At 35.5% G+C, this 15,831-nt stretch overlaps 1 protein-coding gene across 1 annotated transcript in view; it reads right to left on the minus strand.

Annotated features, from left to right (window-relative positions):
- Positions 1 to 15,831, minus strand: part of LOC140157258 (utrophin-like) — a 252,448-nt gene that overhangs the window by 74,876 nt on the left and 161,741 nt on the right. Inside the window, exon 5 of the mRNA XM_072180386.1 lies at positions 2,923 to 3,000. Coding sequence (XP_072036487.1) covers positions 2,923 to 3,000 — 78 coding nt within the window. The remainder of the gene's footprint in view (positions 1 to 2,922; positions 3,001 to 15,831) is intronic.

Raw genomic sequence — 15,831 nt, forward strand, 5'->3', positions numbered from 1 at the left:
TTCAGTACAGTAGTTGTAGTCATTGCCCTATAATATACATATCTTACTTGTCACCAATGTGCTATAATTTTTGAGAAATATGCAAAAATAGCCATAAAATTGGCCAGGGGTGTAGTACCCCCTTAATTTTAGTCATTTTTGACAAATTAAGTCATTTTTGAAAATATTTGTCTATAACAGTGCCCGGGGTCAATGATTCCTATGATAAACATCCCAGTCCATCACCCAAATAGTCTCTCTTAATTTTACACTCATTAGACTGTAATTGGTCAGATGGTATGGTTTGCATAGGACCCAGCGTGATGGCTGGGGCTGGGGTCAAAAAGTCACCTAATTTTTCCCCTAGCCACACAATGGCAGTATGTTTTAAGAAAAGGCCGGGGATTTAACGGTGAATTTAAAGTAGCACTGTTTGGAATAAACGTTAAGTTGAGAGATCTCAAAAGAAAAGGACATTAATATATTGATAGCGATTAGTGTGCTCATCAGGAGAATCTGTGGGATGGCTCACTCAATGTTGGTTTCCATGGTAACATAATGCCCTCAAAACATATTCAATTTCTTTTTGTATTTTATTATTTGCTTCAACGTAAAAAAGAACATCCCCCAGGCACAGATGGAATTTTCAGCAGATGGTAATGTGTAAGGCAAGCAAACTAGATCAGAATATGAAAATTAAATTTGAATCACAAAGGACTCATTTTGCGCGATTGCGTCATATACTTTTTGCTATTTTTTCATCAAGGATTGCCAATACTTCATCTAGACACTTTCAATGAAGGAGAAGACCATTGTTGCTGAGCAGCTGCTTGTGGAAAAAGATTCCATGTGTTCAGCTGAACTGTCTACATTCAACCAACAGACAGAGGTTTGGGGCATCCTCTTTGATAAATTATATTAGGATAGCTGGGTTTAAGCCGGGTTTAAGTAAGTAAAACTAAAGCCCTATGTATACTCTACAATCATCCATTATGTTCAGCTGAACCATCTACATTCAACCAACCTTAGATTATTAATACACAGATTGGAATTTTCCATGCCTGTGCCCTCTAAGCGTACTTGAATTCAGCTGATGCCGGTGCAGCGTACAGACCTGGCGACATCGCTTATCTTGTGCGCGAAGTTTCTTTTGTGTACGCTTGCGCTGTTTGCGCTATTTTTGAGTTTGCTCACGCGGTACCTGACATAGCGTCGATCCCCTGAGGCAATATGCCATGTTTCCGCGGTATGCAACCAACAGACAGAGTTTGGGGCATCCTCTTTCATGAAACATATTTATTAGGATGTCTGGGTTGCAGTAAGTAAAGCCCTATGTATACTCTACAATCAACCGCATATTCATTGTTCAGCTGGGCTGACTACATTCAACCAACAGACAGAGTTTAGGGCATCCTCTTTGATGATACACATTTATTATGGGTTGGTTAGTCAGTGAAGCCCTATGTATACTCCACTACCACTTTATGCTGCAATCGGTTTTCATCATATATGAAATTGAAATATACTGCTAAACTGCTAAAACATGATCAGCATTGTTTTAGATGATATGTCATCAACTGTCATCGATCTGTTAGCCAATCAGAATCTTATAGTCTTGCAGTATATAGACCAGATACTTCAATGTGAATCAAACTTGATTTTTTTCAAGAATCTTTTGGTTCCCAGATTTAATTGCTTATTTAACCATGTGGACATAAACGCTTAGCTTAAACTTCAGCAAAGCAATGATGTGAAGTATACATGGGGCATTATAGATGAATGTAGTGAATAAAGCAATGTTGGAAATTTAGTGAAAACATGTACATGTATCATGGGTAACACAATGTCTCAGGATAACCTGAGACTCATCCATGTTTGGGGCACTTGAGGTGGATATCATGCTAAAAGCTGTTGTTTGTCATGTTCAAACACACATACATTGTACATCATTTAGTGTGTCAAAAACGTTTAAAATCAGAAAAAATGTTATGTTTGATAGGACCCCTTATATGAAACATCAAAATGGCAAAATATTAATTGTTTTCTGCCTTTTGTGGGTAATAATATTATTATGGAAGCCTTGGAAAAATACTTGTTTAAGGTCCATTTTCAAAGTCCATAGACAAGTACGATATCTACCTCGGTCCTTTGCTTCCCTGTTAAACGGCTGACTTTGGCCTGAACATAAATGTCATAAATGTGTATGGATGACTAAATGTGTATGGATGATATACACATCAGCCTTGTTTTAAAGGCTCTGGTATGAACGTTTGGACAGTCTTTTTTGTGGGAAATGAGAACACATCAGACATATCAAATTGAATTCTGAATACGAGGAATGTCCTTCTGATATGAAATAATTTAGATTTTTGTGAAATTTACAATGTAATACAAATTTGATGACAAATTATTGAAATTTGGTATTTTTAAAATTTTTGATATTAAACAGTCCTCGAAGCAAACTTTCTAAATCTAATGATATGTACTTAAAGTGTTTGAAGCTGGGATGAAAAGATGATGATCAATTGAACAATTTTGACCTTTCATATTGCAGATATACAATTTTCCCCAAAAGACCTCATTTTTTGTGTGTTTTGGGAAAATCCATATCTTCAATATGAAAGGTCAAAATTTTAAATTGATTGTCGGCTTTTCATCCCAGCTACATACATGTACACTTTAAGTACATATCATTAGATTTAAAGTTTACTTTGAGGACCATAAAATGTGTATTATATCGCAAATTTCAAAAATCAAAATTATTTGATATCAGAAGGACATTCTTCGTATTCAGAATGTAATTCGATATGTCTGATGTGCTCTCATGTCCCACAAAAAATACTGTCCAAACGTTCATACCCATTTGATGTCAATTAAATTTTTTAACATTTTTCCCAAGTATCTTGATGAGTACAAAGAATAAGAAAGTTGAGATGATCTTACCTTATTTTGATCTAGTACTTGTATAGCTCTGTTGACATTGTTAAGATGATGTAATCGCATATGACCCCTCTCTCGTTTCTGTACCAATGAAAAGCAAATACAAAAAAACAACATAGTAAGTGTCAACATATGGTTTGATTAGGCATAATATGGTAAGACTATTACTCGGTATGATAACATAGAAATGGTAGCATAACATGACAATAATCAGTGTTCCATAAAACATGAAAAAGTGTGAACATGTGTGTGAGTACAATGTGTTGTTTGTTCAGCAGAATCAATGTTCATTTTTCCATATATGCTGAAATTCCCATCCAAATTGGATTTTAAGAGATAGTTTATGTGCCGTATGGTAGTTGTTTTCTGTCTTTTACCGGTACCAGGGTGCCGTTAACACCATTATTATCTAGATGAACAGGTATTTGTTATAATAAACCCTATGTAGAAATTGCCCAATCTTTGACAATATCTTAATATATTTCAGTGACCAAGGACTTAGAATACATGTATAATACAATCATGGAAAACATTTAAAAACAGGAAAATGTTGCTGCAAATGAGTCACCAAATGAAACTAAATATTCACTTAACAAGATGTAAAAAGAGCTAAATAGCTTTAAAGAATTCAATTTGAAGTGTTCTGACCTCGCATAATGTACACATTCAAAATAAACATTTAAAGAGATTTACTTTTTCAAGAGTTTACTCTCAAACACAAATGCTACCTAACATGTCCACCTACCTATGAGAAGCCCAAAAACTTGCACATATGTGACACGATCAAGGGAAATGAGTCGGATGTTGCTAATATTGATTTTGAGATATTGACAAAGAAAGTGTTAAAATCCTTTTGTTTTATTTTGTTTTCAGCGATTGATAAATTGATGTATCAGTTGATGTATTGATAAATTGATGTAACAGTAAATAAAAGTCGTATCAACACAGGGTTTTCAGTATCAGTATCCCCCTTTAATGTCCTCTTTAGAAACATATGTAAAACTCATTTTCGACCAGGGTCGACATGTGACTCATTCCCCTTGATCATGTCACATATAGATACATCATGTAACCCAAAATATCATATACAGGAAAGGATGCAGATTAGTTTGTACAATATTAAAATAATGCTGAAGAAAACCAAGAGAAAACAAGAAATACTAGTTTCAAAGAAAACCGAGAGAAAACAAGAAATACTAGTTTCGTACACAAAATAAAGAAGTCCCTAGTCTCAGTCAATCCATACAGATGAAATACCTTCTGAAAAGAGCATCCCTTTTTCAAAAGATGTCACCATCACTTTATGTTGAGAACATCATCATAATGTGAAACTTTTTTCCTGCACACAAGCACATGTGCAGACCATAGAAAAAGTCTTTTTCTGGAAGGGGAATGGGGAAGAGGGGGGGGAATTCCTGTTCCAATTACTGATGGGAAAGGTTTCCTGTACTCCTTCAGTATTATGCAGATTTAAGATATAATTGTTGGAAGACAAGATATAAGACTTTTCACATACCAATTCATGTCACATCAGGGGTAAAAAATTGGAACCAAATTTGAACCTATAACTGAAACTCAATGGAATACATATCAACATACATAAAATCTGTAACCAGAGCTCAGGTGGTGGCCGCATTGCATTCTCTAAATTCAGTAAATTTTCATCGTCAACCGTGTAATTGAATGGGATTATTTTGAAATTTTATAACGCTTGAAATATCACAAACAAATAGGCCTATGTTGATAAATAATATAAATGCAAGCTAAAACCGTTGGGGTTCGATAATGAACCCCACAAAACTAACCGAGTATATTGGAAAATGCCATACGGCCGGGCGGTTTTACAAGTTGCCGGCTCGATCATGTCATCCGCCGCCTGCCAGAGCTTACCATTCCCAATCAAAAAATGTATTTTAGATAGTTCATGCTCTGCACTACCAACAAATTAGCCAGCTAGCAGAGACAATTTACCAACTCAATCACTCATGTCTCCATATTTCTATGCTCCATTTCATTTATCTGTTTGGATCATTTGGTATAATAATTCAGTCACAATGAACCCAACAATACATAGGAAGTTATGGTTTAGTAAACATCTACTTTGGGTGACAATATGTACATAAGTCACTTTCAATATTAATGTTTCCATTTTTCATGGGACTATCTATGATAATGATAGTACATATTATATCACTCATACATAAATTCTAGACAGTTCATTGGTTGATTAACATTTGCCATTTTTACCATCACCCACTCCGTGTGATAGTCTTTACCTTCATGTGCTTTGTCAGAGTGCACCTGCGCCAAGCCGGCGTGGACTCTTGGACTCGCCGATTTAGTTATGGGGTGGACCCCAAAATGTGAAGTATATCACCGCAAAACATGATGTTATGTTGATGAAAAAATGTATTTCCTACCTTAAATAGTATTTTAGTAATAGAATTTATGCATGGGTGATATAAAATAAATATTAACTGTCTTAAATTAGTGTAATGGTGAAATATAATCACTCGGTGAAAGATGAATTGTTCCATTCCACTCGCCGTTCCGACTCGTGGAATGGAACAATCCATCTTTCACCTCGTGATTATATTTCGACCATCACACTCATAGACAGTTAATATTTGTATAATGGCAATGTGCCAGGATTTCAATAAAAGCATACTGTTAAAGTGCACATTTTTGCGCTAGACTTCTTTTTTTTGTGCTTTTCAAGCAAATTCATTTCTTTGTGTGATCTATATACTATTGTCTGTCCAAATAACTTAGACACCCGGTTTTTAGGATATATTTCGAAAAGTTTTTACTTTGGCAAAAAGTCATGAAAGAAAAGTTGGTAAAGACGGTCAGACCTAACAGAAATTATTAGTAAAGCGATGAAAAAATATTCTTCCTTGTCTACTTTTATTCAATTTTGACCGATTTACAGCAAGATATCTGGGTCCAGCCGAATATTCCTAATGACTTGAAACTTTTGATGGGATAATCTATTTACAGTAAGGGTGTTTGAACATTGTAATCATGCATATTGATCAGTGATGCCACCCTTTTTCTTTGATCCTTTTACTAATTCACAATAATGGCGGTCTACTCAAATGCATTCAACAAAAGCATGTTTGCAATCTACCGCGAGAGGCCGTCTCACACGCATTGTTAATACACTACGATCAAATAGGTTGATGACAATATTTGATTGAATGGACTGCACTGTGCCATGATTTCGTGAAGGACACCGGTTCAAATCCTTTGTTTGGAGCCAATCAATAATTTCAGTTGGTGCATTATAACAAATGATAGGGCAAGTTACTATGCGTCTGGAGTGTATTGTGAATTATACTCCTCACCAATAACATCAGAACATTCATAGGGCATACAATTTGTATTTTCTTGGAATTGGGCCAAGCCAAAAGCATGCCCCAGAACAAAATTCAAATACCGCGCCGAATTGTTGTAATTGGTTGAGGGACAGCTGGGATCACTGAGTTAATACACTATAAAGAATAAATATGCCAATTAGAAACACTGTCTGCATTTTATGAACTGAATTATATTTTTCATTTTTATAAAATGTTTTTGGTGAGGAGTATAATTAATTTACTATTCATCCATTCATCCATTCACTATCCAAAATCACAATACCTACAAATCTGTATAATGAGACCTTCCAAAATAGTGGTACCCAACTTCTACCGGATTATTTTTAAAGTGTTGAGAAAAACCTTCCAATTTCAATAGAATTTCTGGTAAACTCTCACTCAATGCTTTGGAAACACAAAAATCCCGTTAGGTCTCAGCGAATGTTAACACTTTTCTTTCATGACTTTCTTTGAAAGTGTATATTTTTGCAAATAAGTAACAAAAACCGGGTGTCTAAGTTAATTGGACAGACAATAGTAGGTCAATGTATACTGGCTTTGTGAATTTTTAAAATTAGCAAAAGCACAAAAAATAGTACTCCATTTCTTTAATGATTTAATTCCAAAATGATACACAATATGCCACAGAACTTACAAAAGCTGACAATTTGGCAACAACAGAGGATAATATCATACATTATAATAATCAATTTAAGCTTAATGACTGTTTACTTAATTAACAATTACTCTAAAATTACTCTTCGAATAATTAATTCCTTTGAATAAGCAGGCCTATAGATGTCATTGACTGGATGCAGATTGTCAATTTCATAAACAGCTGAATTAATTGATTTAATTGATTCATTAACACATTTGTCCAATTGACTGCTGAGTGGCTTATTAATGCAAATTGACTGATGCTGGCATCAGGCTTTACTATCATTTCCTCATCTTCATCACAGATCTATCTGATTTGCAAATGGCGCCAGTTCTATCGTGCGGTCTGCAAATGTCACATAAACACCATCACTAGGATCCACAATATGCTCATCTATCAAGACACAGTTCTTTAACCCCAATACATTTGCACATTCATTGAATAACCTTTGAAAAATTGGGTACAAAAACTCATACTCTGGAACTTGAGGTCAAATTTTGCAAAATGATTGTTAAATTGAGGTTATTGAACTATGCCATTGGGATGAGGCCATAATGGTCCCACAGATCCTGGAAATAAACCAAAATTGTATCATTCCCAATGGCAGATTTCAATGACCTCTATTCAATAACCAAATCTCAAAATGTGACCTCAAGTTGTGGAGTATGAGTTTTTGTATCAATACAGTCATGAATCATTTTACAAGTGTATTTGGGTCCCGGTGTTGTGACTGCCTATTCAAAGGCGTAACGCATGATCATTTCCAAAGTCAAAAATACCCTCCTATTTTGCGTGGATTCAAGAACATTTTCAGCATTTGTTACCCTTATTTTACACAAAAATGGGTACAAATTTAGCCTTAAAAATATTACCCCTATTTTTTGCATTTCAAGTACACTTTTACAAAAGCACCCCTTTTTGTAACATTTCAAGAACGCACAACAAATAACACAGCGGCGAAACTGGGAAGTCTCTAGTGACGTAATCGGTGTAAACAAATCCCGCAAACAAACTGAGTGAGTTGATGAATATTAAGGAAGGCACAAAAGTTTCACAATTGTGAAATCCGGGAGTAGAAATGGTAAGATTTCTTGTGATTTCAACATTCTCAGGATTCACAAAAATATACCCTATTCTTTAATTTCGAGTACACTGTCATCAAAAACAACTCCATTTTTTAAGCAAACATGGTTTTAAAATAACCCCATTTTCACGAAAAAAATGTTAAGTGATAACACCGGGATTTGGGTAGAACTGTGCCCTGGCAATGATGTTGTTTGAGACCCTTACAAGTTTTGTTTGAAATTCAAGGCATATAATATTGAAATAACCACTAGACCACAATTTAGGCAAATTTGTACTCATTTGAAAACACATTACGTGCAGAATTCAAAGATACATACAGAAGCTTAAAATTTTGAAACTTTTTGACAATTTTCCTCAATTTTGATCATATTTTTGTGGTCAAGTTCTCTATCTGTCATCTGCAAGTGATGTTGGTATGGATAAGGTTATAGTATTTAAGGTAACTGTGATGTCTTGTTGTGATGTGGTATGTTGTTTAAAAGTGCAAACATCTTGGGTATCATCACATGCAAGGCGACCATAACTACATCATGCCAACAATAAGAGAACATAAAGAGCTCACACAGGCAACCATAGCTGCCTTATGCAACAGATATACTGCAGATGCAACTTTGCCCAACAGGTACATGTTGAGTCAAATATCAACAGTCGATAATTGGGCAAAATTTAGCCAATTTTACATCAAATTTTCCAACTTTACATATTTTCAATGTTTTAAAGAGGAAATTCTCTCCATACTGTTTTGTTCAATAATTTACACTCCCGATATTTGAAACAATTATTGTTTGGGTCGCTCCACATCAGATACATTCAGGTTTAAATTTAAGTTTCCCATGTGTGGAGGGGCACCAAAGATTTGTTTGGCATATTGAAAGGGTGATCAAAGATATTTTGGCATGTCGAAAAGGGGGGAAAATCTATTTTTGCACACAATTCTGAGAATTCCCCTCCTAGATACACAAAATTACTGCACAGCCTCTACAAGGGATAACACTTTCTGAAAAGAATGAACTTTCATTTTATACTTTCAAGGGGGCAAACTTTGATGAAAAAGGTAAAAATGGGCTAAAAAGTACAACAAAGCCCTCAAAGTTTTTAATATCAGGGCAGCTAGCAATAGCATCCCTGGTGGGGGGGCAACAAAACTTTTCCCAGAAGGCCAGCTTCCCCTTAGCTATGCCACTGGGTGGGGATAGTCCACCCTTTTGAGAGTGAATAATCTTACTGTCACATTTTCGAGTAAACTTTTACCACTGTAAAAGATTTGTCCAGGGCTCAGTTCACTCTTTCCACTTTATACGTTAAGAGAGTACTGTAGAGTGCATAGATGCGAAATGAAGGCATAGAATTCTCTCTTTAATTTCACATGCTGAACTCTACGATTGAACTCTGATTAAAATTTATTATTTGTAGGGATGGGATGAGATGGTGTCAACAAATTTGTCATTCCAAATTCAAGACATTCAATCTTATGAAAATTGTGAAGAAGATTTCTTAATTGTCCGAGTCAAACCTTTAAAGCTTATTGATTCAAAATATCCCAATCATGTACACATTATACATAATTTATGCTAAATATTTAACACGAGTTATGATTTATTTAGTAAAAGATATGAAATAATATATAAAACAACAACAACAACAACAACAACAACAACAACAACAACAACAACAACAACAACAACAGTAAAAATATCCAAATCATGTACACATGTCCAGTGAGAGCACAACAACAACAACAACAACAACAACAACAACAACAACAACAACAACAACAACAGTAAAAATATCCAAATCATGTACACATGTCCAGTGAGAGCACATGTAAAATAAAAGGTGTGTGGGTTGAGGGGTGTTTTTTTTGGAAGGGGTGGGTTTTCAAATACACCTTCATTACCAGGGCTAGGCTGTACCTGAATTTTTGTTGACACTAAACTGTCTGGATAAAAAATAACCTGCCTGATTACAAATTTTGATTTTTCACAATGATCTAAAATTAATTTAGTCAATCCAAAGATATGCTGATGGTCTGGTACTTTTTTAATTTGACCCCCCCCCCCCCCAACATGTTTGTGAAGATTATCATCAGTAGGGCTGATGATGTATTCAGGATTGAACATGAAAATTCCACCCTCAAGGTAAGTACAATTGACTAGATTGTAGTTCAAATATTATTATTTACCCCCCCCCCCCCAACAGCAAACTTACTCCATGGCGGGCCTGGGTAAGTTACTCACCATGATACACAAATTATGAGCAATCCTATTCTGTGATACAATGACTGATTAACATTGCTATGAACACAAAATACACATGCATGCTTCCCATCATACCCAATAAGCAATCGTAAGTGGAAAATAATGAAGCCTGAGTAACATCAATGCAAAGAACACAAAATACACAGCTTGCGAGCATTCAACATACATTTTGCTCCAAACACTTAAAAAAGATATATGTTTGTTTTCAAGCGTAAATCCACTGACTATAAATTGCATGACCTACATTGCAGCATAGCACATCTTCAGAGTTGCAGTTAGCGCTATAATTTCAAACTCATCTACAAGGACACAGTTCTTTAACCCTAATATATTTCTACATTTACATTTATGACCTTTGAATGCATTGGGTATAAACCTCATACTCTACAACTTGAGGTCAACATATTGAGCTATGAGGTTAAATAGGGGTTAATTAACTATGCCATTGGATATGAGACTATTTTGTCACAGAGTATACGGTAAAAGTAGAAATTTTTGTGAAACATTAATTTTTGCGCTTTTCAGGTAAAAAAAATAAAATAAAGCTACCACAAAAATAAAAATGCACAAATATATTCCTTTATGTATAAGTCTGCCAAAAATATCAAAATCATAAATTTAAAAATAAACAGAGTAATCAGCAAAGCGCTGAAAATTACCATTTTTACCGTCTGAAAAAAGAGGATGCACCCACCGGCCCCAAGGCAGCAATAGACTAGACAGGTAACACATTAATGTTGTATGCTATCATACCCAGCCTCTTCCTAATCAGCACCAGCATTCCCTTCAATTATCTAGGCTGTATCTTTGAATTGACAATTTCCACCTGGGTAGGGAGCTAAAACATACTTTCACTTTTTTTCCCTTTCAAATCTTAACTTTTCTTTTGAAATTTGAGATTTAAAGTACATTCTTTCAAGTTTTTCCTTGAAAGTTTGACTTTTATCTTGTAATGTGAGATTGAGAGTAGCTCTAAATATAAGCCACTGTTGACCTGTTTGTCAGATGGCATTTCTTGAAAGTACTTGGAAGTATTGACATTTCAATGTGTTGATGTTTGAATGAATTGAAGTAAAAATGTATGGTCATTGACTCTACATGACGTTTTTGAGTGAACCAATTTTACAAAAGCATTGTGCTAACTTTTTTCACTGTCGCTGTCGCTATCCATGTGACTGACATAGGTGGGAAACCTTTAACCCATGCAGTGGAACTACATTAACAATACCCGAATTATGATGTATAAGCACTATTTTGATTGGTTAGAAAGAGGGCTATATCTTGTATTGAGCCAATCAGAGATATGATAAGAATAGTCAGTACAGCTTAAAAGGGGTATATTGTCCCAGGAGATCTAAAAGCTTTATTTTTATTGGCTACCCAGATGAATTTATGACCTAATTAACCAAACACAGACACTGTAAGAAAGGCAGTAGTACCCATGGGGTTAGTTGGTGTGCTATCTACTGCTGATGAAGGTCTGGATTACGTATAGCTCTTCTACTTCTAGGTGTATTTGTATATACATGTATGCATAATTATTGCATTATTAAGCTCACTTGTATTATGTGTTGTACATTAATACTGTGGTTATTATGCAAATTAAATATAAGTATGTATTACATATAGACAAATCCAATTTCACGCATTCCTACACCTCATTCCTACACCTGGCAGCTAAAGCTGGGTCCCTGTCGGCTCCATCTCACCTAAAATGTGAAATGATGCGGCCTTGGAGGTATTTTAAACTGCATTCTATCACCCGTGTTACATGTAGACAAAAGAATGATGACAGTTTACAACACAAAAGAATCTAACATCAAATTTTAAGCGGCTTTAATCCACCCATTGGGCAGACACAACACCAGGTTGGTGCTGCGGGGACCCAATAATGGCTGACCAAATCCTGACCATGACTTGGCTCGTTGGATTTGTCTATATGTAGGTTAAATTAGAACCATATTTCAAATTTGATTGATCTTTAGAAAGAATGGGGTCAGGAAGAATGGGGGAGAGATGAACTTACATAAAATAATGTGCTTATCTATGAACCACCTTTTCCAGGCCATTCTCAGTAACAATATTATCATACATGAACTGTCCCTTTAACATACCGACTCCAATCATAATACAAATGTGTTAGGCGACTCCACACATGTTGACATATTGTCAGGGTGCAGAATTTGACTCCTTGCCATATCTTCAATGATGTTGGTACACAGAGGGTGTCAAATTATTCCCCACATGGAACACAGCTCTCTGCCAGCAACATATTTGCAAGTCTTGAAAATGAGCCAACGCTAACAGGATATATCAGGCACCAACAAACATGATGTCTATTGTCTATTATATTTTTTGTAAACTTTAATTCACACTCTCACACTTTGTTTCTTCACAGCATGCTAAATACTTAGAAAATGAAAAATATAGTCTTCCTACTACATTCAGTGGCGTACCGTGGCCGCTCCTACCCCGGGAGACTGAAGAAAATAAAAATTTGCCGGCCCTTCAATGCAAAAGCAATGTATAGTACAATTTTGTCAACATTTTTTTACTTTTTCAAAATTTTTCCGACCTTGATTCTTTAATAGTTCTTTTTGCCGCCCCTTTGTCTTGCCGCCCCTTCTTCGTCCGCCGCCCCTTCGTTTTGGCCGCCCCTACTTTTACCCCCAGGGCTGGCGCCCCAAAAGCCCCAAAATATGTGCATGACATTTTGCACCAGCAAAATCCATGCGCACAACCAGTGATGTACATGTATAATTTGGTTTACAACTGTATTATGGCAAATGAAAAGAATATTTTAGCCAGTACATAAAGTTTGATGGCGCCCTATAAAAACAAAAGTCATTTCATTGATGGGAGGGGTCAAAAAGTCTTATTATATTTGTAAAAAACTACAGTAGTTAAAAAGCTTTAAAATACTAGTCAAAGTTGGCCTTTCCGGTTGCGATTTTCAACATTTCACACTTACATTTCATGGAGGGAAGGACAGGGCCCGGGACAGGGTCAGCTTCTGAACGAAAATGGAATTTGGTTTGTAGGACATCGTCAAACTTTGTCCCCTTACTATAGTGTCAATTTTCATCCAATCATACATTCTACAACAAACAATCCAAATTCGTTTTTGACACCTGATGTATCAAACTACAACTACCACATGAAGAATGATTTCAGAGTAACCAATTCAGTAGCAAAACATTGTTTGTGTGTATTATATCAATTATTTGAGTCCTGATGATAACAATCCAATATGGTGGATTTTCATATAAATGACCATGCAAAATACTTATTCACCATTATAATTCCTCTAACTTTCAACATATACAATTTCACATACCTCTTTTGCAAAATATGAATGAACACTTGGACTCCAACACAGATCTCCCAACAAGCACAAATGTTGAATACTAAATGCTAATGTGAATGTTTAGTTATAACCTGAAAGCTAGGTTTCAGTTCATCTGAACTTGAAATATGGCATGATTACATGTACTCACAAATGATTTATATTATTTGATTTGATAGAACCAAATGTATTATATAAATACGCCTGGTTGACCATCATTCCTCCATCCAGCTGACATTACCAGCAATTACAGTCTAATTGAATTTGCGACCCCTGCTTCAAGGATTCATCTTTATCAAAGATCATAACCCAAGATGATATTTCAACTCACTAGGAGCCCACTACACCAGGACATGCTCATCTCTAGTACACCGTTCTTTAACCCCAATAGGCTTCCACATGCATAGAATGACCTTTGAGTGTATCAAGTACAAAAACTTGTTTTATATAACTTGAGGTTAACCTTTTGAGGTGCCTGTTGAATGGAAGTTTAATTGAATTTCGCCTTCTGAGATGAGATCATATTGGCTTATGTAATGCTGGGGATGCAATGTAGTACAAAATCTCAATGTCAAGGGTCAGTTCATTCCTCTGCATCCACATTTGTATTATTTTAATCTTTGAAAGGGATGGTGTTTATTACACACTTTGCTCACAAGTTCACATCATCGATCTTAGAAAATCACACAGACAAAAGTGACTGAACTTGGTCTTTGGGATATTGTACAGCAGGTAATCCCAGCAACCTTACTCCTTGATTTGACATTTGACCTTTAACCTGATGGGCAGTGACAGATGCGACACTGAGCGTGCTCAGATGACAAGGTTATAGGGAATTATGATATTTGATAGTTGGACCAAGAATTATTTGTTTTCTTAAATAAGATAACTCTTGCCAATGGGTCAAAAAGTTAAATGATTCTATGGACTGATGATATCTCTGTTTCAAAATGGAAGCATTAGAGTTCCACAAAATAAATAGCGTCATATTTGAGACAAACTGCTGTGCGTGTGTGTTATGAATTGAACAGCTATGGACATAGAGTTAGATTACTTGCAATATTTTAACCAAAGTAAAAAGTACTAGTAGCTAAAAATATTCATCTGTCTTCTTGGAATAGACCAGGATAGAAAGTGATTTGAAATCAAAGAGTTTACACTTAAAGAGTCCGAACTCCAAATAACCCAGTGCAAAACGCTGCTGTCTAGATGGAGACCCAAATAGCATTTATTGCCAAAGCCCAAAACGAACGATAAAAGGTGTTTTTATTAAACTTGCGTGCTGCAAAGAAAGTGATTAACGCCAGCATTAGACCTATCGTAGAACCAAAACATGTACACACTTTGGATCAAAGTTTGCCGCACGAATGACAAAATAATCAGCAGGTTCGCTATTTTGTTCTCCATGAGCGACATGCAAGCATATGAGAGTCCGAACTGTTTTCTTTTAATCACTCTGTTAAATAGATATCATAAGGGTCCATAGAAAGACAGATATTTTGAGTGATTTCTTTTGGTTCTCCGATGATTGGCTTAATTACATCTTTGCTTTCTTCTTGACCATTCATTGTGGCACATTTTTGCAAAAAACTGTGCCGTAAAATTGCTGCTGTGCAAAACACACTTAAGATTATTTGACTAAAGACCGCAAAAGAATTAAGTAACCAGTTATTTTCAATCATGTATAATATATGCTAAACAAAGACAGATATGTCATAATTATCATTAATCATAATCGTTGAAATCGGTAGAGAAATAAAGACGTGATGATGATAAAATTCCAAGGAAGTGCAAATTCAAAAGTTGCAATTTGCTCCATTGGATGTTCTAATTAGAGAATAACGATAGAATTTTTATTTTGCCTATCCTCTACCTATGATAGAGCGACAGGCAGGTCCAATATTTTGAGTAGTGGATGCCGCGCAACTACGATAAAAATATTGGACCTGCCTGTCGTCTATCATAGGTAGAGGATAGGCAAAATAAAAATTCCTATCGCTTATTCTCATTCTTAGTCAGTTAAATATTATTTTAATAACTGTAAACAATTTTTAAAGCAAAAACTAAGTTACCGTCATAAAACTCCCCTCATTATAAAATGAACGAAACTTGTTTACAACTTCACGTATTCTATTGTGCGTACTGCTAGCTGCTGGCAGATTCCGCACTAGTCTCACGCTACAGCGCGACACGACGCTGCAAGCA

This window comes from Amphiura filiformis, chromosome 7 (genome assembly GCF_039555335.1).
Source record: "Amphiura filiformis chromosome 7, Afil_fr2py, whole genome shotgun sequence".
Lineage (NCBI taxonomy): Eukaryota > Metazoa > Echinodermata > Ophiuroidea > Amphilepidida > Amphiuridae > Amphiura > Amphiura filiformis.